This window comes from Capra hircus, chromosome 16 (genome assembly GCF_001704415.2).
Source record: "Capra hircus breed San Clemente chromosome 16, ASM170441v1, whole genome shotgun sequence".
Taxonomy (NCBI): domain Eukaryota; kingdom Metazoa; phylum Chordata; class Mammalia; order Artiodactyla; family Bovidae; genus Capra; species Capra hircus.
Window position 1 is genome coordinate 13,971,542 of NC_030823.1, and position 24,471 is coordinate 13,996,012.

The following is a 24,471-nucleotide window of genomic DNA, read 5'->3' on the forward strand; positions in this document are numbered from 1 at the left end:
CTGGTGGCTTAGATGGTAAAGAATCCACCTGCATTGTGGGAGACCTGGGTTCAATCCCTGGATTGGAAAGCTCTCCTGGAGAAGGGAACGGCTAACCACTCCACTCCAGTTTCTGCCCTGAAGAAGTCCATGGACTGTATAGTCCATGGGGTCTCAGAGTCCGACACTATTGAGCAATTTTCACTTTTACTATACATGAGATTATTAGGAAAAGTCTAATTTCTTTTTAGTATTTTTTTGAATTATGAATACCTATAAAATAAAAATAGGAATTATTGATCTTCAAGTTAGTTCCTAGTGGATAGCTGATTTATCATGTATGAATCTGTAATTATAGAATAGTTATAATTGTAGCCTTGAAAGAAATAAAATAAATATATTTTAAGATAATTAAAAGGGATGTGTTTTGATTAAATTAAGCTATTATATTAATCATCTAAAATAACTCTTATTTTTAATAATCATTCAGTGTCAGATTTTAGTACTTTCTTTTTATAAAATCACATTATAATAATAACAAATTTGAAAGGTACTTTTGAAAGGAAAATTTGCAAAGATACTAGCTAGCATTGTAGTATTAGAGAGATGACAAATGGATAGATGACCGATAAATAGACTGAGCACTCAGAGATGTAGACATAGATGACATGGTCCCTGCCCTGATGTAATTCAGGACAATAATAGTAGCCAACATTTATTGGTAAATATGTTACAGATATAAAGCATATATACAGAAGGTACACAGTCATGTTCAGATTGTGTTGAGCCTGGAATGTCTTTCAACCACCAACATCTGTAGAATTAAAGATTTTTAAATTTAAAAAATAAAAAACTAAAAAAAAAAAAGAATAAAACATTAATTACCAGAATCCAAGAAGTCCCACTTACACCTTCTTCTGTGACTTCTAGTCACAAAGTCTAACCAACATTCTGACTTGTTACATCATAGATTATTTTTGTCTGATATTGAGCTTCTTATTAGTGGAAGTATAATATATGTGACTTATTTTACCTGATATTATATTTGTGAGATTCATTCTAGTTATTCTGTGTCATTGACTTTATTCTTATAGTGGTACAGTATTTGAATCCTCAATTTACTTATACATCAAATTATTAATTAACTATTGATTTTTTTCTGTTATAGATTATTAAGAATGGTGTTTCTGTGAACATATTTGCATGTTTCTTTTGGTTACAGACATTTTCATATATACATTTATATATTTGGCTGTATGTCTGTCTATTAAGGGAGAAGGCAATGGCAACCCACTCCAGTACTCTTGCCTGGAGAATCCCATGGATGGAAAAGCCTGGTGGGCTACAGTCCATGGGGTCGCGAAGAGTAGGACACGACTGAGCAACTTAAATTTCATTTTCATTTTCATGGATTGGAGAAGGAAATGACAACCCACTCCAGTATTCTTACCTGGAGAATCCCAGGGATGGAGGAGCCTGGTGGGCTGCCGTTTATGGGGTCACACAGAGTCGCACATGACTAATGTGACTTAGCAGCAGCAGCAGCTGACTCTTAAGATGTGCCAACATCTATTTACGTAGATGGTTACAAAGAATTTTCTAAAGTGGAAGTGGCTGTACCAATTTACACACCTGGGTAGAGTGTATGAGAATTCTACTTGTTTTGCATTATTATCAATACTTGGCATCTTCTATCTTTATCCTATTTGTAGCCATTTGAGAACGGATAATGCTCACTGTTCTTTTAAATCCCCTGATAAGGAAACTGAAGTTTCATGATCATCAGATTTTAGCATCATCTATTTTGTCAAGTTTTTTTTTTTTAAGTATTGCCATTGCCATCTTAGGCTTCCCTCATGGCTCAGATGGTAAAGAATCCACCTGCAATGTGGGAGATTCAGATATGATCCCTGGTTTGGAAAGATCCCCTGGAGAAGGGAATGGCAATCACTCCAGTATTGTGACCCAGAGAATTCCATGGACAGAATTGCCTGGAGAACTACAGTCCATGGAATCGCAAAGATTTGGACACAATGGAGTGACTAACACTTTCACTTTCATTGCCATCTTGCTATTGATTTGTAGATTTCTGCCTGTTGGACCTGTTCATCTGTAAAAGAAAGGTGTTGAAATCTGAAACTAAGCTATGTATTCATCCATTTCTTTTTAAAATTCTGTAAAGTTTTGCCTTACCTAGCTCAATGCACTGTTGTTAAACACATAGATATTAAGTATTATTATATCATCTTGGAGAGATGACAGTTTTATCATAGTGTGATGCCCCTCCTTATTTCTTGTAGCTCTGCTAGTTTCAAAGTTTGCTTTGTCTGAAATTAAGATAGTTATAAAATTATCCTGTTACTTTTTTATTATATTTTCTTTCTTTCTTTCTTTTTTAATATACTTTTAATTTGAAGTGGCCTCCTTGTGGACAGTATGTAGTTGGGCTTTGTTTTCTGCTCCATTCTGAACAATCTCTGACTTTTAATTGGTGTGTTGATGTTCAAAACTGATTATTAATATAGTTATTTCATTAAAGTGAAATAAATGTGAAGAATGATAGACTAATACAAGAGATGAGAGGACAAATTAAGCTTATTTTATTATTATAAGTTACTCACATTATCCATGAAGTGGTATAGTGTTATCTGAAAGTAGACATGAATTAGTTACAATTTCTAATTGCATGCTCCAGGATGATGACAAGAAAATGTAAAAAAAAAAAAAGAAAGAAAAATAGAAGGAATTATAACCCATATGCTAAGAAAGGAGAGAAAAGGGAATAATGTAAAATGCTTTGTTAAAACCAAAAAAAAAAAGACAGACAAAGAATGAAAGACAAAAATAGAAACAAATAATAAAGTCAACAAACAGGAAACAATAATGAATATGGTACATATTAACCTAACTTTACCAACTGAGCACTCATCTCACACGCCAGTAAATCAAAATTCTCCAAGCCAGGCTTCAGCAGTACATGAACCGTGAAATTCCAGATGTTCAAGCTGGTTTTAGAAAAGGCAGAGGAACTAGAGATCAAGTTGCCAACATCACTGGATCATGGAAAAAGCAAGAGAGTCCCAGAGAAACATCTATTTCTGTTTTATTGACTATGCCAAAGCCTTTGACTGTGTGGATCACAATAAACTGTGGAAGATTCTTCAAGAGATGGGAATCCCAGACCACCTGACCTGCCTTTTGAGAAATCTATTTGCAGGTCAGGAAGCAGCAGTTAGAACTGGACATGAAACAACTGACTGGTTCCAAATAGAAAAAGGAGTACATCAAGGCTGTATATTGTCACCTTGCTTATTGAACTTATATGCAGAGTACATCATGAGAAACGCTGGGCTGGAAGAAGCACAAGCTGGAATCAAGATTGCCAGGAGAAATATCAATAACCTCAGATATGCAGATGACACCACCCTTATGGCAGACAGTGAAAAGGAACTAAAGAGCCTCTTGATGAAAGTGAAAGAGGAGAGTGAAAAAGTTGGCCTAAAGCTCAAAAAGAAAACAAAGATCATGGCATCTGGTCCCATCACTTCATGGGAAATAGATGGGGAAACAGTGGAAATGGTGTCAGACTTTATTTTTGGGGGCTTCAAAATCACTGCAGATGGTGACTGCAGCCATGAAGTTAAAAGACGCTTATTCCTTGGAAGGAAAGTTATGACCAACCTAGATAGCATATTCAAAAGTAGAGACATTGCTTTGCCAACAAAGGTCCATCTAGTCAAGGCTATGGTTTTTCCAGTGGTCACGTATGGATATGAGAGTTGGACTGTGAAGAAAGCTGAGTGCCGAAGAATTGATGCTTTTGAACTGTGGTGTTGGAGAAGACTCTTGTGAGTCCCTTGGACTGCAAGGAGATCCAACCAGTCCATTATAAAGGAGATCAGTCCTAGGTGTTCTTTGGAAGGACTGATGCTAAAGCTGAAACTCCAATACTTTTTGGCCACCTCATGCAAAGAGTTGACTCGTTGGAAAAGATTCTGATGCTGGGAGGGATCAGGGGCAGGAAGAGGATGACAGAGGATGAGGTGGCTGGATGGCATCACCAACTGGATGGACATGAGTTTGAGCAAACTCTGGGAGTTGGTGATGGACAGGGAGGCCTGGCATGCTGCGATTCATGGGGTCACAAAGAGTGAACACGACTGAGCAAGTGAACTGAACTGAACCTAACTTTGTCTATCTATCAGCATACATACTTTATATATATATACATACACACACACATAATATATATATTTTGGTATTATTATTTTGAACAAACTGTTATCAGTTCAGTAAATTAAGAATAAGAAAAATAAAAGTTTTCATTTTGTCTTCATTTATTCCTTCTTTTATATTCTTCTTTATATAGATCTGAGTTTCTGAGCTATAATATTTTAAACATTTTCCTTTATAAGGAGCTTCTTGTAACATTTCTTGCAAGACCAGTCTACTGACAACAAATTTTCTCAATTTTTGTCTGTGAATGTATATTTCTTCTTCATTTTTGAAGGATAAATTTGTAGGACATAAAATTCTAGGTTAATAGGTTTTTTGCTCAACAATATAAATATTTCAGTATCTCATTTTGTTTCTGAGAAGCCAGATGTAATTCTTATGTTAGTTCCTCTGTAGGTAACATATTTTATTCCTTTGGGTTCTTTCAGGATTTATTCTTTAATTTTGATTTTTTGTAATTTATAAATGATGATATGCTCAGTTTAGTTTTTAGACTTTTTTTTTTTTCTATTTGGTGTTTTCTGAGTTTCCTGGATCTTTGGTTTGATCTTCTACATTAATTTGAGGGAAATTCTCAGTGATTCTTGTTTCTTTTTTTTTTCCTGTTCCTTGTCCTCTTTTCTTTCTGGAATTCTCATTATGTTTATGTCACATTTTGTGTTTGTTCCTCAGTCATTGGATATTCTATTCCTTTAAAAAAAAAAACAACTTAGTCTCTGTTGTCTTTACTTTTGATTTTTGAGGTTGCTATTGATAAATCCTTTAAGCTCAGAGATTCTTTCCTCACATCTGTTGACTAATGAACCCATCAGAGGCATTCTTCTTTTCCATTACGGTGTTTTGTTTTGTTTTTTCCTATAGCATTTTTTTTTCCATTCTTTCTTGGATTTTCTTCTCTCTACTTAACTTGTGTATCTGTTTTTATATACTAATTTATCCATTAGAGCTCTTAGTGTATTAATTATAGTAATTTAAAATTTTTGATCTGATAATACCAGCATCCTTGTCATGTCTTGTTCTGGTGCTTGCTCTGTCTCATCAGACTGTGTTTTGTGCCTTTTGATATTCCTTGTAACATTTTCTTGGTAGCTGAATGTGATTGATGGGTAAAAGGAACGGCTAGAAACAGGTCTTGAGTAGTGTGATGATGACGTGTGGAGAAAGGGAAACATTCTGTTATCCTATTGTTTGATCATTTTTTATAGAATTTATGCCTTTGGACTGCAAAATTCATAAAAGTGTCTCAGATTTTTCCTCCCTCACACCTAGAATGGAACAAGATGGCTAGAAAGGACAAGAATCAGGTATTTCCCTTCCCCTAGGTCACTCAGACTGAGATAATCCTATAGAAAGTTAATCTCTGATTATCTAGCTTTCTCTGAGGACAGAGGAGATCTGAGTGTTCTAGAGTATTTCAAAATGGTTTCTTTTCCATCCCACTATGGAAAGCAAGAGGATATTATTCTTAAATATTTACTGTAGGAAGCTGGTTGAGTTCCTTGAGGTAAATCTCAAAAATAGTGGAAAGTCCTCTTAATGACTGGATCTCTCTGTTATTTTTAATTCCCAAACTTTCCACACACATGTGTGTGTTTGTGTGAGTGTGTGTGTGTTAGTCACTAAGTTGTGCGTGATTCCTTGTGGTCCCATGGACTGTAGCACATCAGGTTCCTGTGTCCATGGGATTCTCCAGGCAAGACTACTAGAGTTAGTAGCCATTCTCTTCTCCAGGATATCTTCCCAACCCAGGGAACAAACCCAGGCCTCCGCACTGCAGATAGATTCTTTACTGTCTGAGCCACCACCAGGGAAGCCCTTCCACACATTTGCTGTCAACAGTTTGTCAGTGGAAGTTCCTATGATTGCTTCAACATGAATTTCTGCTTTGTACTGTGACTCCCTGTATTCCCTGTCTGTCTGTCCAATCTTGGAGCAGCAATTTGTTTCCTTCTTATGGATGTAAGAAGACTTGTGGATTTTTCCACCTGTTTTACTTGTTATGAGGAAGGAATGGCAACTTCCAAGCTCCTTTTATGGAGAACTGGAAACCAGAGATCATATGGATTTCTTCATATATTCTGCATATTGAGTCATTTCTTGGAATACAGTTATGTTAACTGATATTTTTGATAAAGAGATAGTAAAATGAGTAACTTTTGATATAAAAATCTATATAAAAATACATATATATTTGAAAAAATACTAGTTTTTATATTAAATGAGATAAGACATAAAAATGCAATATGAGACAAATATGGTTGATGTCCTCTACTTTAGTCTTATTCTCAACAAAATTTTTCTTCCATTTTTTTTTAATTTTTATTTTTGAAGTTTATTTTTCATTAGAGAATAATTGCTTTGCAATGTTGTGTTGGCTTCTGCTGTACAACATGAATCAGCCATAAGTTATACATAGGCCCCCTCCCTCTTGAACCCCTCTCCCATCCCTCTATGTTGTCACAGAACACTGTGTTGTGCTTCCTGGGCTACACAGCAACTTCCCACTAGCTAGCTATTTTACATACGATAATGTGTGTGTTTCAGTGCTACTCTCTCAATTAGCCCCACCCTCTCTTTCCCCTGCGGTGACCACAGGTTTGTTCTCCATGTCTGTATCTTTATTCTTGCCATCCAAATAGGCTCATCAGTACCATTGTAAAGTATGTGAGGTGATTAAAGATTAGAAGAATTATTTCTGGAAGAAGGGGCATTTGACATGTATTATACAGTAGAGTGTTTCTGAGGGAAATGTGAAAAAATATGGTCCACCTTAAAAACTGTAGGCAGTATCTGGTAATGTAGTTCATCTGGATATAGATACCAATAATCAATTTCATTAGTCCTCCCACACCAACCCCTGTGTAGATGGTTTCTTTTGCTATAATATAGGTTAGCAAGATCCTCTCTTAAATGTTATCACTTCTTTTGTATTATATGGCTAAGATGTAAGATTGTAGAGGAGACAATTGAATGTAGAAGGAAGATATTAGGTTTTCTTTTTGAGCATAACTCTTTGTAAATGAGTTATATTATACTTATCTATTGTTCCATATACATAATGAATGGAGATATGAAATTTTTCAAAAACTTTCAATATACTCTAACTTTGGAACCAATTGAATATAGTATTTTTAAAGAAAAAATGGCTGCAAACAATAAAACACATGAAAATTTGATGCTATGAATAAACATTGGCCCTGAATAGGAATTACTCCTAATCGCAACCATTTTCAAGTCTGGTAAAACGTTGAAAGCAAATATGTAATCAGGGAAAGCAATTGTTTCTCTCAGTTTTCAATTTATTTCACTGCTTGAATTTCCAACATAAACATGTATTAATTTTGCCATTAAAAATGACAGGTTGGAACAAACAAGAATCCTGCTATTCCATGTTCTTATCGTATGATCAATAAATAGTCTGGAAAAGACAAGTCATTGTAATAGAAAACAGACACATTCTTGTCTTTTTTTGGGGGGGTATAAGAGGTAAACATACTTCACCCTCTTAAGTTTAGATAAAATTTCCATGAACATTAAAACTTTAAAAAATGTGCATTTACAGATTTGCAGTAAGAGATATACTATTCACACAATTATACATTTTATTGAGTTTCTGATAAATAATTAGTTCAGTCAAAATGATGAACTAATTTTTTTTTTTTTCCATTTGAAGAAAGCCTGGAGTAATAGCAGTTTCACAGAGCTATTTGTGGTATATATGTAGGTATAATTTTACAAAGTGCATATGCATTTTCTATCACTTTTTTTCCGTTAAATGTGGATAAAGTTTTTCTCATACAAGCATACTTTTCTGAGACTCATTAGTTGTCTTCTATACTCTAGTTAAGGCAACTTTTCTGTTGTTCTGTCCTTTTCTATGCAATCAAACTGCCTACTTTTTTCTATACCATTGTCTTAGGTTTAGTCTTATGGATTATTCTTAATATATTGTGCTTGATTTTCACATTGATGTGATTTGTAAAATTTGTGCATAGCCTCATTTAAGGGTACGGTCGATCTCCTGAAGAAGGGAATGGCTATCCAGTCCAGGAGTCTCGCCTGGAGAATTCCATAACCAGAGGAGCCTTGTGGGCAACATATCATGGGGTTGCAAAGAGTCAAACATGACTAAAATTTGATTTAAGATTACCTAAAACATAGGCACTCTTATTCTCTTTTCAAAGAAAAATGTTAATATGCAGCCCTGATGTCAGAAAAAAAAAAAAAAAATTACAATTTTATAGTCTTAGAAGTAGGCTGTGAATGATTCCAAAAAGTTTACCACAGGGTTATTATTGTGCCTCTGCCTTTCAAGAGTAAACACTTACACATACTTTACACTTGCTGTGCAATCATTACTGTCCTCCAGGCCCATGATAAGCACATAGCATTGGTTATCTCATGTTTCTTCACAAACTCTTTGGACTGTAAGAAAATTTTAACTATTTCACTGCACAGAAACTTGAAACTTAGATATAGTAAGTGGTGGAGTTCTAATGATGATCAGAAATATTTTAAAGATATAATGTGATAATATTATTAATAAAGCAACAGACAGTAATAATACTATTTTCCTTTAAGAATATGGTGTGTTTTTTGTTTGATTACTCTTTTTTGTTCCACTTTTTTTCATTGTTTTAACTTTTTTCTATTCTTTTTTTTTTGCTTGAGATTCAAACAAATCTGATTCTTATTGAATTAATTTTATAAATCCAATTCATTTTTGTGGCATGGTGCTTATATTACCTTTAGGATATGTAAGACCCAGAAAATGATCAAAAATAACAAAACATGCTTATTTCCAAATGAATTATTGATGCCATTTTATTTTAACCTAAATAAATTTGAATTTGTATTATTATTTATATAATTCCAAGTCATCCCTTTTAATAAGAAAGTTATTTATTTTCTTTTATTCTCTGTGAACTTCTCTGACTGTAAAAATGATAGATGGTTTAATGAAACAAAATAGAAACAATATAGGAAAAGTGGAAATGAAAATATGGTCATATTTTTCACTTAATACTTTTAATATCCTCTCTGAATTTTAACAACATATTCAAAAACAGTTTGCACCAGTTGTCAATTAGAGAAGAGCACATTTGTTACAGTGTGAAGACAAATTTTTGCTAAATATCAGTACATTTTTAAAAGTTTTGATTTTACAGCTGGCCAAGTCATAGTTTCTGTTCTTGTACACAAAATACCCCTCTTCAGCTTCCCAGCCCCTTAATTTTCCTCATGATATTCAGATAAAACCACAAATCAATTTTACACTTCAGAAAGGATATCATTTTTGTGTCCTAAAATCGATTTTCCTTTGTTTCAGCATCCTCTCACCAAGAGATGATTGATTAAAAGAAAAACATGTTTTTTTACTCTGCATGTCATTTCTAAAAACACTGAAGGCTATCAGTACTGGGTTATTGTTAGTCTTCATCATTTTTATGTTTAGCTATTGAATTTAGCTTCCTTTGTTACATTACATATGAAAACCTCTAAGTCAGATGCTCATCTGCCCGCTGATAAACAGAGTTGAAATCAGTTGTGGCACAACTACAGAATTCATTTTTGGAGAGTTAGCATCTTTATACAAATGTTTATACATTAAGTTAGCTTTTATTACTCTCTTTTCATTTTTATTCCTTTCATTAGCATTGAAAATATAAAATATTATAGAAATATTTGTTAGATTGACATGTAGTTTCTTTAAAAATAGTACAATTCAAAAAATAGATTTGCAACATTGAACATGCTAGAGTTTTTGAACTTTATATTAAATCAAACAATGAGGGGAATATTAGAAGATGGCGGAGGAATAGGACGGGGAGACCACTTTTTCCCTCACAAATTCCTTGAAAGAACATTTCAATGCTGAGCAGACTCCACAAAACAACTCCTGAATGCTGGCAGGGGACATCAGGCACCCAGAAAAGCAGATCATTGTCTTCAAAAACAGGTAGGAAAAATATAAAAGATGAAAAGAGAGACAAAGGAGGTGGGGAGGGAGCTCTGTCCCAGGAAGGGAATTTTAAGAAGAGAGGTTTCCAAACACCAGGAAACACTCTCCCTGCCAAGTCTGTGGTGAGCCTTGGAAACACAGAGGGCAACATTACAGGAAAGAAAAATAAATAAATAATTAAAACCAACAGATTACAAGCCCAACAGTAACTCCCCCAGTGGAAAAGCAGCACAGATGCCTGCATCTGCCACTAACAAGTCGGGGCAGGGCAGGGAGGTGCGGGAGGTGTGGACTGCAGTGATTTGTAAGAATCGGGCAGGAACGCCCCACACATAACCAGAACGAACTAACTTGGGCTAGCAAACCAGACTGTGGGATAGCTACCACGCGAAAAGCTCGAACATAAGACTCCGCCAGGACCGAGCACAGAACAAAGGACGGAACGGAAATAGCCAGTTGCAGACCATCCCCCGCCGGGGACAGGCAGCCAGAGCCGTAAGGGCTGGAAAGGGGCAATCACAGCCCCGGAGAGACTTTACCTTCCAAACTGCAAGCAGGCTTCTTTGCTAAGACTTCTGGGGGTGCTGGACAGTCACCATCTGCCTCACCAGGGGCGCCAGCGGTCCACCCAGAAAGCTGAGCAGCAGAGACAGGAAAGGCGACAAGTCGCAGCGACCGCGCTCTCCAAACACCTGAGATACTGGGACCTGGGAAGGACACAAAATGCAGTCCCAACCGAATCTGCACCTCTGAAGGCTACCTGAGTGCCGAACCTGAGCAGCTTAGACCGGAGAGGTGCATGCAGCCTAGGGCCGACCTCAGACAGTTCCTGGCTGAGCAATGTAGAGCCAGAGTGGTTTGTGCGCTGCGAGCAGGTACAGGCCCAGCGGGGCTCGTGCACACCACAGTGTTATTTGTTTGCAGCATCCCTCCCTCCCCACAGCGGGACCGAACAAGTTAGCCTAAAAAAAAAAAAAAAAAAAAAGTGTCCACCACCGCTCCTCCCTGTGTCAGGATGGAAATCAGACACTGAAGAGACCAGCAAACAGAAGAAGTTAAACAGAGGGAAACGCCTTGGAAGTGACCCCACACTGCCCACAACAGCAGAGAAAGGGAGAGATATATCTTTACTATTTTTACAATCATTCCTTTTTTTATTTTATTTTTTATTTTTTTTGTTGATGCTGTTGTGGGGTTGTTTTTTCTTCTTTTCTTCCCCCCCCCCGCCACTAACTTTTTAAAATTGTTAAGTCCTCTATTTCTTCTCTAATTTTAATTTCTATAACCTACTCTTACTTTTCAAAAAAAAGAAGACTATTTTTTAAAGCAAACACCGTATATAGTCTTTGTGTGGCTGTTGTTGGTGTTTTTTAATAATTCTTGTGGCTTTGTTTTTTTTTTTTTTTCTTTTTTCCTTCTTCTTTTCTTTAATATTGTATTTTTGAAAATCCGACCTCTACTCTAGATTTTTAATCTTTGCTTTTTGGTTTTTGTTGTCAATTTTGTACATTTGAAAACCCAAACTTCACTACCCAATCTTACCTGAGAGCGAGATTACTGGCTTGACCACTCTTTCCTCCTTTGGACTCTCCTTTTTCTCCACCAGGTGGCCTTTGTCTCTTCCCTCCCCCTTCTCTATCCAACTCTGTGAATTTCTGTGTGTTCCAGACGGTGGAGAACACCTAAGGAACTGGTTACTGGCTGGATTTATCTCTCTCCTTTTCATTTCCCTCTTTTATCCTCCTGACCACCTCTGTCTACTTCCTCCCTCTCCTCTTCCCTGTATAACTCCATGAATACCTCTGAGTGGTCCAGACTGTGGAGCACACATAAGGAAATGATTACTGGCTAGCTTGCTCTCTCCTCTTTTGATCCCACCTCATCTCATTCCAGTCACCTCTAACTACTCCCTCCCTCTTCTCTTCTCCATGTAACTCAGTGAACCTCTCTGGGTGTCCTTCAATGTAGAGAAACTTTTCATCTTTAACCTAGATGTTTTATCATCAGTGCTGTATAGATGGAGAAGTCTAGAGGCTACTGTAAAAATAAAACTGAAAACCAGAAGCAGGAGACTTAAGTCCAAAGCCTGAGAACATCAGAGAACTCCTGAATTCAGGGAACATTAATCATTAGGAGCTCATCAAACACCTCCATACCTACACTGAAACCAAGCTCCACCCAAGGGCCAACAAGTTCCAGAGCAAGACATACCATGCAAATTCTCCAGCAACACAGGAACACACCCCTGAGCTTCAATATACAGGCAGCTCAAAGTTACTCCAAAACCATTGATGTCTCATAATCCATTACTGGTCACTCCATTGCACTCCAGAGAGAAGAAACCCAGCTCCACCCACCAGAACTCCAACAAAAGCCTCCCTAACCAGGAAACATTAACAAGCCACTGATACAACCCTACCCACAGTGAGGAAGCTCCATAATAAAGACAACTCCACAAATTCCCAGAATATAGAAAGGCCACCCCAAACGCAGCAATATAACCAAGATGAAGAGACAGGAATACTCAGCAGGTAAAGGAACAGGAGAAATGTCCACCAAACCAAACAAAAGAGGAAGAGATAGGGAATCTACCTGAGAAAGAATTCTGAATATTGATAGTGAAAATGATCCAAAATCTTGAAATTAAAATGGAATCACAGATAAATAGCCTGGAGACAAGGATTGAGAAGATTCAAGAAATGTTTAACAAGGACCTAGATGAAAAAAAAAAAAATCAATATATAATGAATAATGTAATAAATGAGATTAGAAACACTCTGAAGGCAACAAATAGTAGAATAACGGAGGCAGAAGATAGGATTAGTGAAATAGAAGATAGAATGGTAGAAATAAATGAACTAGAGAGGAAAAAAGAAAAACGAATTAAAAGAAATGAGGACAATCTCAGAGACCTCCAAGAAAATATGAAACACTCCAACATTCGAATTATAGGAGTCCCAGAAGAAGAAGACAAAAAGAAAGACCATGAGAAAATCCTTGAGGAGATAATAGTTGAAAACTTCCCTAAAATGGGGAAGGAAATAATCACCCAAGTCCAAGAAACCCAGAGAGTTCCAAATAGGATAAACCCAAGGCAAAACACTCCAAGACACATATTAATCAAATTAACAAAGATCAAACACAAAGAAAACAAATGTTAAAAGCAGCAAGGGAAAAACAACAAATAACACACAAGGGGATTCTCATAAGGATAACAGCTGATCTTTCAATAGAAACTCTTCAGGCCAGGAGGGAATGGCAAGACATACTTAAAGTGATGAAAGAAAATAACCTACAGCCCAGATTACTGTACCCAGCAAAGATCTCATTCAAATACGAAGGAGAAATCAAAAGCTTTACAGACAAGCAAAAACTGAGAGAATTCAGCACCACCAAACCAGCTCTCCAGCAAATACTAAAGGATATTCTCTAGACAGAAACACAAAAAGGGTGTATAAACCCAAACCCAAAACAATAAAGTAAATGGTAACCGGATCATACTTATCAATAATTACCTTAAACGTAAATGGGTTGAATGCCCCAAACAAAAGGCAAAGAGTGGCTAAATGGATACAAAAACAAGATCCCTCTATATGCCACTTACAAGAGACCCACCTCAAAACAAGGGACGCATACAGACTGAAAGTGAAGGGCTGGAAAAAGATATTCCACGCAAATAGAGACCAAAAGAAAGCAGGAGTGGCAATACTCATCTCCGATAAAATACACTTTAAAACAAAGGCTGTGAAAAGAGACAAAGAAGGCCACTACATAATGATCAAAGGATCAGTCCAAGAAGAAGATATAACAATTATAAATATATATGCACACAACATAGGAGCACCGCAATATGTAAGACAAATGCTAACAAGCATGAAAGGGGAAATTAACAATAACACAATAATAGTGGGAGACTTTAATACCCCACTCACACCTATAGACAGATCAACTAAACAGAAAATTAATAAAGAAACACAAACTTTAAATGATACAATAGACCAGTTAGACCTAATTGATATCTATAGGACATTTCACCACAAAACAATGAATTTCACCTTTTTCTCAAGTGCTCACGGAACCTTCTCCAGGATAGATCACATCCTGGGCCATAAATCTAACCTTGATAAATTCAAAAAAAACTGAAATCATTCCAAGCATCTTTTCTGACCATAATGCATTAAGATTAGATCTCAATTACAGGAGAAAAACTATTAAAAATTCAAGCATATGGAGGCTGAACAACACGCTTCTGAATAACCAACAAATCACAGAAGAAATCAAAAAAGAAATCAAAATATGCATAGAAACTAATGAAAATGAAAACACAACAACCCAAAACCTGTGGGACACTATAAAAGCAGTGCTAAGAGGAAAGTTCATAGCAATACAGGCATACCTCAAGAAACAAGAAAAAAGTCAAATAAATAACCTAACACTACAACTAAAGCAACTAGAAAAGGAAGAGTTGGAGAACCCCAGAGTTAGTAGAAGGAAAGAAATCTTAAAAATTAGGGCAGAAATAAATGCAAAAGAAACAAAAGAGACCATAGCAAAAATCAACAAAGCCAAAGCTGGTTCTTTGAAAGGATAACTAAAATTGACAAACCATTAGCCAGACTCATCAAGAAACAAAGAGAGAAAAATCAAATCAATAAAATTAGAAATGAAAATGGAGAGATCACGACAGACAACACAGAAATACAAAGGATCATAAGAGACTACTATCAGCAGTTATATGCCAATAAAAAGGACAATGTGGAAGAAATGGACAAATTCTTAGAAAAGTATAACTTTCCAAAACTGAACCAGGAAGAAATAGAAAATCTTAACAGACCCATCACAAGCACAGAAATTGAAACTGTAATCAGAAATCTTCCAGCAAACAAAAGCCCAGGTCCAGATGGCTTCACAGCTGAATTCTACCAAAAATTTCGAGAAGAGCTAACACCTATCCTACTCAAACTCTTCCAGAAAATTGCAGAGGAAGGTAAACTTCCAAACTCATTCTATGAGACCACCATCACCCTAATACCAAAACCTGACAAAGATGCTACAAAAAAAGAAAACTACAGGCCAATATCACTGATGAACATAGATGCAAAAATCCTCAACAAAATTCTAGCAATCAGAATCCAACAACACATTAAAAAGATCATACACCATGACCAAGTGGGCTTTCTTCCAGGGTTGCAAGGATTCTTCAATATTCACAAATCAATCAATGTAATTCACCACATTAACAAAGTGAAAAATAAAAGCCGTATGATTATCTCAATAGATTCAGAGAAAGCCTTTGACAAAATTCAACATCCATTTATAATAAAAACTCTACAGAAAGCAGGAATAGAAGGAACATACCTCAACATAATAAAAGCTATATATGACAAACCCACAGGAAACATTATCCTCAATGGTGAAAAATTGAAAGCATTACCCCTAAAGTCAGGAACAAGACAAGGGTGCCCACTTTCACTGCTACTATTCAACATAGTTCTGGAAGTTTTGGCCACAGCAATCAGAGCAGAAAAAGAAATAAAAGGAATTCAAATTGGAAAACAAGAAGTAAAACTCTCACTGTTTGCAGATGACATGATCCTCTACATAGAAAACCCTAAAGACTCCACCAGAAAATTACTAGAGCTAATCAATGAATATAGTAAAGTTGCAGGATATAAAATCAACGCACAGAAATCCCTTGCATTCCTATACACTAATAATGAGAAAGTAGAAAAAAATAATTAAAGAAACAATTCCATTCACCATTGCAACGAAAAGAATAAAATACTTAGGAATATATCTACCTAAAGAAACTAAAGACCTATATATCGAAAACTATAAAACACTGATGAAAGAAATCAAAGAGGACACTAATAGATGGAGAAATACACCACGTTCATGGATTGGAAGAATCAATATAGTGAAAATGAGTATACTATCTACATATTCAATGCAATCCCTATCAAGCTACCAGCGATATTTTTCACAGAACTAGAACAAATAATTTCAAGATTTGTATGGAAATACCAAAAACCTCGAATAGCCAAAGCAATCTTGAGAAGGAAGAATGGAACTGGAGGAATCATCTTGCCTGACTTCAGGTTCTACTACAAAGCCACAGTCATCAAGACAGTATGGTACTGGCACAAAGACAGAAATATAGATCAATGGAACAAAATAGAAAGCCCAGAGATAAATCCACACACCTATGGACATCCTATCTTTGACAAAGGAGGCAAGAATATACAATGGAGTAAAGACAATCTCTTTAACAAGTGGTGCTGGGAAAATTGGTCAACCACTTGCAAAAGAATGAAACTAGAACACTTTCTAATACCATACACAAAAATAAACTCAAAATGGATTAAAGATCTGAATGTAATACCAGAAACTATAAAACTCCTAGAGGAGAACATAGGCAAAACACTCTCCAACATAAATCACAGCAGGATCCTCTATGATCCACCCTGCAGAATTCTGGAAATAAAAGCAAAAATAAACAAATGGGATCTAATTAAAATTAAAAGCTTCTGCACAACAAAGGAAACTATAAGCAAGGTGAAAAGACAGCCTTCTGAATGGGAGAAAATAATAGCAAATGAAGCAACTGACAAACAACTAATCTCAAAATATACAAGCAACTTATGCAGCTCAATTCCAGAAAAATAAATGACCCAATCAAAAAATGGGCCAAAGAACTAAATAGACATTTCTCCAAAGAAGACATACGGATGGCTAACAAACACATGAAAAGATGCTCAACATCACTCATTATTAGAGAAATGCAAATCAAAACCACAATGAGGTACCACTTCACACCAGTCAGAATGTCTGCGATCCTAAAGTCAACAAGCAGTAAATGCTGGAGAGGGTGTGGACAAAAGGGAACCCTCCTACACTGTTGGTGGGAATGCAAACTAGTACAGCCACTATGGAGAGCAGTGTGGAGATTCCTTAAAAAATTGCAACTAGAACTACCTTATGACCCAGCAATCCCACTGCTGGGCATACACACCAAGGAAACCAGAATTGAAAGAGACACATGTACCCCAATGTTCATTGCAGCACTGTTTATAATAGCCAGGACATGGAAACAACCTAGATGTCCATCAGCAGATGAATGGATAAGAAAGCTGTGGTACATATACACAATGGAGTATTACTCAGCCATTAAAAAGAATACATTTGAATCAGTTCTAATGAGATGGATGAAACTGGAGCTGATTATACAGAGTGAAGTCAGCCAGAAAGAAAAACACCAATATAGTACACTAACACATATATATGGAATTTAGAAAGATGGCAATGATGACCCTGTATGTGAGACAGCAAAAGAGACACAGATGTGTAGAATGGACTTTTGGACTCAGAGGGAGAGGGAGAGGGTGGGATGATTTGGGAGAATAGCATTGAAACATGTATACTATCATGTAAGAAATGAATCACCCGTCTATGTCCGATGCAGGATTACAGGATGCTTGGGGCTGGTGCACTGGGATGACCCAGAGAGATGTTATGGGGAGGGAGGCGGGAGGGGGGTTCATATTCTGGAATGCATGTACACCCGTGGTGGATTCATGTCAATGTATGGCAAAATCAATACAGTATTGTAAAGTAAAATAAAGTAAAAATAAAAACAAAAAGCTGAATATTAAAAAAATAAATCAAACAATGATTAGTAAAGTCAGTTATGAATGATAAAGTATAAAATAAAATTATAAATAGGAATATGCAATATTATTATTATTATTGTATACTCTAGAGGTGCAGGAATAAAATGATTGATAGAAATAGAGGTAATACCTGAGAAATCTCATGGACAGATAAGCCTGGCAGGCTATCATCCATGGGGTCACAAAGAGTTGGACATTACCGAGCAACTGAACACACACACATTCAAATATTCTTAAAATTGTGAGACTCTTATTTAAATCCCCTGTATTTATTCTCAAGAACATAGTAATTGAATTAGGAATTGTCTGTAATGAGATAAAATAATCTTGTTTATCCTCTTTCAACAGTTAGCTGTGTAGGATTACATACCAATTTCTAAGATCTCATATGTCAATGAGAATATTTATTTAGAAAGCTTCCTTAAAATGGCAGTATTAGAGTTTGCATGTATTAATGTGGTATGTATGTTGTTTTGGTGTGTGTTGGGGGGGAAATAAACTACCTGATAGAACAAGATGAAGATTTATATTATCTCAAATTCTAAATGGTCTTCCCAGGTGGCTCACTGATAAAGAATTAGCCTGCCAATGCAGGAGATGAGTTCGATCCCTTGATTGGGAAGATTTCCTGGAGAAGAAAATGGTAACCTACTCCAGTATTCTTGCCTGGGAAATCCTAGAGACAGAAAATTCTCCTGTTATTCTTTGTTCTGAATCATTTATATTTAATATTATTTATACACACACATACTTATGGACATGGCTGTGTGTGACACATCAACGTCAGAAATTATTCTCCTGAACGAAAGAAGGAATATTCAATGTCACCATTGCAGAGCAGCAGTAGATGAGTACACAAGTTTACGTGGTGTTAGAGAAAGAGTAAACCACATCCCCAGTGGTTGGTGTGTGCTCATAGCCAGTCTGGGTTATTCTAAAGGACTTGCTGTTTAGAAAATGTGATAGAATTTTCATAATACAATTATGCATTCTCTCCATGCACCTGAGGTGACATGTCCATCGCTGCCCTGTCTTTGATTATCACCTATGTGTTTTTGACTCCCAAAATAGTGATTCCATGTTTGACATAGCTTCCAAGAAATATACCACATTGTCACTTCTTTTTTTTTAATTTTAAAATATTTATTTTTAAATAAAGAATAATTGCTTTATAGTACTGTGTCAGTTTCTAGCAAACATCAACATGAATCAGACATACATTTACCCATGTTCCCTCCCACTTGAACATCCCTCCCACCACCCTCCCCATAGTACTTTTTTATTTTTTATTTATTTTTTTTCCATTGAAAATTTTTTTTATTTTTTTTTTAAATTTTAAACTCTTGAATTCTTACATGCATTCCCAAGTATTTTTTTAATATAAATTTATTTATTTTAATTGGAGGTTAATTACTGTGTTGTTCAAGTCATAGTCAAAATGGTCAAAATCAGGCTTCCTTACATGCTCTTCAGAATGGAGTTTCTTTGCCTTATATTTAAATGTTATCACTTAGTCTAGAAACTTCATTCTCAACATTTCATAGTCTTATTAGTTCCAGTTTTTCAAAACCATCTTCTTCAGATAAATCATATTGCCACTGTCCCACTCAGGCCTTCATTATGTTAATAATGACATTAATATCTTCCTAGGTTTGGCTTTCCCCTCACACTGTCCTCTTGTTTTTGTCTTAGTATTAATACCTGTGGGTTTACACAAGAGCGTGATTTGTTCTGCAAATAGTTCAGTAAACAAATAAGCAATATCCCCTGTACTTGGTGGAGCTTGCATTCTAATGAGAGGTGTTGACAATAATCATGATAAATGAGTAAATTATGCAGCATGTTATAAGCTGAAAACTACTGTGGAAAAGATAGAACAGGTAAGGAGCAGAGGAAATAATAGTTGGAATAAAGAAATGTGGGAAGGTATGTTCATTTAACATTGGTTAGTCCAAGTGATCCAGAGGGAGATACATTTGAGTAGAAATGAAGAAAGTGAAAGAGTGAGCTCAGAAATATTTTGAGGAAGAGCATTTCAGATACAGGAACAGCAAGTCAAAAATCATGAGACAAGAGAATAGCTAGTGTGTTTTGGGAACAGCAAAGAAGCCATTGTGCTTGGGATGGAGTAAATGACGAAGAGAGGGAGAGATGAGTTAGAGAGGTATTGGGAATCTTGAAAATAGAGCAGCTTTTTAGTCATACCAAAGAGCTCTGGCTTTCACTCTGAGCGAGGTGGGAAGCCATTGTGTGGCTGTGGACTGTGAAATGAAATGAGATCAACAATGTTTTGCAAAACTTTCTGGTTGTTGAGAGTATCTTTGTAAAACCCTAAAATGATTATAATACTCCTCTGCTTTAAAATATATTTGTATTAAAAAAAAATATCCTCAGGATAAATTTCCAGTCTGATATAATCACTTAAACATCTCATCTGATACTATTCATCCCACAATACCCATGGTGGGGGGGCGGGTGGGAATCACTCTATGTGATTCCATAATTAAGTGCTAAGGCTGGACTCTGCAAACCATAACTTTATACAAATGGTGAAGTAATACAAGTAGGAATCATTAGGGACTACTTTGTGTAGGTTTTTGAACACAAGGTCAATCTTGAGGGTAAAAAAAAAAAAATCAATTTATCTAAAAGGAGAAAGGTGGGATAAGGTGAAGGATGTTGTATGAGCAAAGGCAGAGAATTAACAAAGTCCAACTGGATGGCAAGATTGCCTGCCTTCTGGGAAAAGAGGGGCAGATGGAGGCCACACAGAAGAGTTTAAATATTGATACCAGCATAAAAGAGTAGGAAATAGTAGATTTTTTAGTAGAAAAATGAAATAATAAAATCAGTCTTTAGACAGTAGCCTGGAAGATGGTTTTGATTTATTGATGAGAGATGAACAAACAAGAAACTAGTCTCATATGAGTCAAAACTTGCTTTCTACCTAAAGGAGCATGCTTTGTCATATCTTGGTAAATTCAGTCTTGGCAAAATTGGTAACCTTTTATGAGTGATGTTGACTAAAGACGGCTTCCATTATTTTCTCTGAAGATTGATGCATGGCCAAAGGGAAGGAAATGGAATTGAAGATAAAGGCATCATTTGTCTTCTTTCTGCTTAGGTGTATTGTTGATGTGTATCAGATCCTAGACTTTTTAGTGATGTTTACTGTCCAATGTATGTGTGTGTGACAACTATTAATAGATTGAATGGAAAGAACATGGTAAGGTCTGGTACGTATAATAAAGTTGATGTTTTGTTCTTCAGGTAACAGAAACACGAACGGGTCCTCTTGGCTGCAGTAACTATGACAACCTAGATTCTGTCAGTTCTGTTCTGGTTCAGAGTCCTGAGAATAAGATTCAGTTGCAAGGTATGTAGCTGAAATTTCATTAATTCTCTATGAGCCTGAATGACAGTTATCCAGTTGTGATTTCTTTCTTCTTCTCTTTTTTTTTAATAAGCTGTATGTTCAGTATTAGGCTTTTAAAATTCTTATAAAGGCTTCTAATCTTTAACTGATATAAACATTCTAGAGCAGATGAAGAGAATGTCAAAATTCACTTTACTTTTTAAATTAAATAATTGATAATAATTGAAAATACATCACGATAATATTTTTTTTCCACACAGTAATCATTGTCTCAATAAATAGCAGTTTTCCTTAGCTTTCCTTGAGCTTTAACTTTTTCCTCATGAAAGTGAAAGTGGTAGTTGTTCAGTCGTGTTGGCCTCTTTGCAACCCCATGGACTATACAGTCCATGGAATTCTCTAGGCCAGAATACAGGAGTGGGTAGCCTTTCCCTTCTCCAGGGGATCTTCCCAACCCAGGGATCGAAAAGTCTTCCACCTTGCAGGAAGATTCTTTACCAGCTGAGGCATGGGGGAAGCCCTTTTTGTAACCATATTTGAGTATAATGTAATGTGAAATTTTGACATTTTAAACACAACTTAATATGATAGTTAAGGCTGCCTTTCTCTTCTGACAAATAGTTATATACTTAAGAGTATATTAATAAAATATTTATACTTGCATTATTTCTTTTATAAAGATAGATTCATGATAATGGTAATAATTTATTGTCTTTCTATTACTATACTTTGTGAAATAATTCAATAGGGAACTTTTTAAAACCATAATTTTATTTTATCCCCTAAATGTTTAAGCATGTGTATATCACTCATTCATACAGACAGGGAAAGGTTATGTATCCACATGTTTAAACATGTACTAGCTGAATAAGTTCAAAAATGCCTTTTTTACACATAATCTAAATTTAATTCACTGATCAAAGGGGTAATTTTGAGTTGTTCTTCTCTAGTCTACTTTCTTTAATTGCTTAAATTAAAGCTTTATTTGCATTATTCAGTTTTACATAAAAATGTTTGAAATTTCAGAAGTTTATGGGATTTTCCCTCAATTTTTCCGTCTAAAAATTTAAAGGCATCAGGTTATTTAAATTTAACTTAACTAATAAATAGATTTCATTCAATTTAAATTGTACAAAGTCACAGAGAAAGTGCTTAAATTTTTAAACTCTAAATGCTATCCAAGTTATTATTGTCAATCTTAGCTTTAAAGTTATTGAAATATTTTCTCTAATGTAAATAGAAGTATAATCTCTCATTATTACCTATGATTCTCTACTATTCACCCCTTTTTTAAATGTATTGACTTTCCATCACAGTGTTAATTTTACTAGAAAAAAGACAAGGAATTTTTATATCAAATATATTTATTTCAATTGATCCAATTGTATTTATTAACACTTTTGATTTTTATCTTTGTGGATTAACACTATTGATTTACTTGTGTTCAGTATTAAGAATATAATATTTAAACATAAAACTTCTACCTCTTGTCAGCCTTGGAAAAAAATCAGCACAAGGAATAAATGAGGAGACATGCCCCTTTTGTGTAACTATTTTTTCTATTCCTTTCAATTTATGTAAGGCAGAAACCTTCATCTCTTTCACATTTTACTACTTGCTAGGACTAGTTACAACTATATTTGTACCACAGTGCACAAAGTCCCTTGCAAAGATAATACCGTGAAAATCAATATCAAGACCGTCAATATCCCATGTACTCTTTCTTTCTTAAATTTCATCTGTACTTACAATATCATGCTGATGCACCTATTCAATCTCACCTTTAATATATTAAATATATGTATACAAATATTATATAACAAAAAATAGTAGGCCTTCTCCACTAAAAAGAAAAAAAGGAATGCAAAACACTCACCAATTCCAGAATGTTACCATGGTACATCTCGTTGAGAAGTATTTATAAAACCCTGGGTCACTATATGTGGCAATTGCAAAAACTGATGTTTCAGACGAATCTTTTATTAAAGTGCTACCATAGGTATTTGTGTCTTTCATAGTTAGCTGGTTTTATGGATAGATGTGCATAGGTATAGATGATGTGTGTGTGTGTGAGAGAGAGAGAGAGAGAGAGAGAGAGAGAGAGAGAGAGAGGTTGTGTTTTGCTTGTAAGCATGAGGTGAAGCACTAGAATCAGTGTTTGGTCCATTTGGAGATATTGAGTTCAGCTCTATTATTGACCTTCTTCTTCTGAAGCTCTGGTCTTCTAGAAGAAAAAGAATTGTTCCTGAAGTAGAATTTTATCAGAGCAAAGAAAGCATCAATAAGAATTACTGAGGTACAGCATTAGGCAAAAAATTCAAAACGAATTCCATGACTTAACTATCTATGTTAGAATTGACATTCATAAATGAGATGTCAGAGAGATGCATTACACATTAGCACATTGATTTTGACTTAAACAAATGAAATCAAATGCTTCCTGGCAGTGAGTAAGCTGGATTTATCTCCTTTCTGTCTGGCTTTGTCAATCAGGTTTCAGAGCAGACACATTTTTTTTTTTAATTGAAAGATCCATATCTACTACTCTGAAGTATTGATGAAAATACATACTGAAATGAATGATATTCCAAGTTTTCAACCCACTTAAGAATTTAACATATCAAACAAGGTACATTTGTGTGAAAGGATAACAGAAGTAATTCAAAGTTATTAAATTTTGGTAGTAATGTTTTGGTAAAGTTCCCAGAAAGTGAATGATCCATGTGATTAGGTAACAAATATTTTTCCACATCAGTTGGTTCCTAATGCTTTATTTCAGCAAAATTGGCACAAGACTGTATTATCAACTAGATAATAAATGATGGAGCACTAGGCAATTATTTTTTGCTTATAATAAGAGTCTGATTATATTGCTTAAAAAACTATCCTGTTTCCTTTTTTTAATCTATTGATATGTTGGAACACATTTTCTTAGGGCTTGGTGGTGGTTAAGTCAGTAAGTCATGTCTGACTCTTGCAACTCCATGTTATAGCCCACCAGTCTTCTCTGTCCATGGGATTCTCCAGGCAAGAATACTGGAGTGGGTTGTCATTTCCTTTTCTAGGGTTCTTAGAGCTCACATATATAAAAATTAAAAGAAGGCAAATAATTTACTTTGAAATAATTCATATTAATGATATTTCTAGAAAAATCCCACAGTAATTAACAAAGCTCTATCAATTCATTAAATCATGCGTTTTCAAGGAACAGATAACATTTGTCTTTAAAAGTTATTTATCAATACTTG

The 24,471-nt window shown here is 35.4% G+C and overlaps 1 protein-coding gene across 3 annotated transcripts in view; it reads left to right on the forward strand.

Moving 5' to 3' along the window:
* BRINP3 (BMP/retinoic acid inducible neural specific 3) overlaps positions 1–24,471 on the forward strand; it is a 482,774-nt gene that overhangs the window by 290,757 nt on the left and 167,546 nt on the right. For all 3 annotated transcript variants that reach the window (XM_005690466.3, XM_013970070.2, XM_005690467.2), the window contains exon 5: positions 21,118–21,223. In XM_005690466.3, the coding sequence (XP_005690523.1) occupies positions 21,118–21,223 (106 nt within the window). The remainder of the gene's footprint in view (positions 1–21,117; positions 21,224–24,471) is intronic.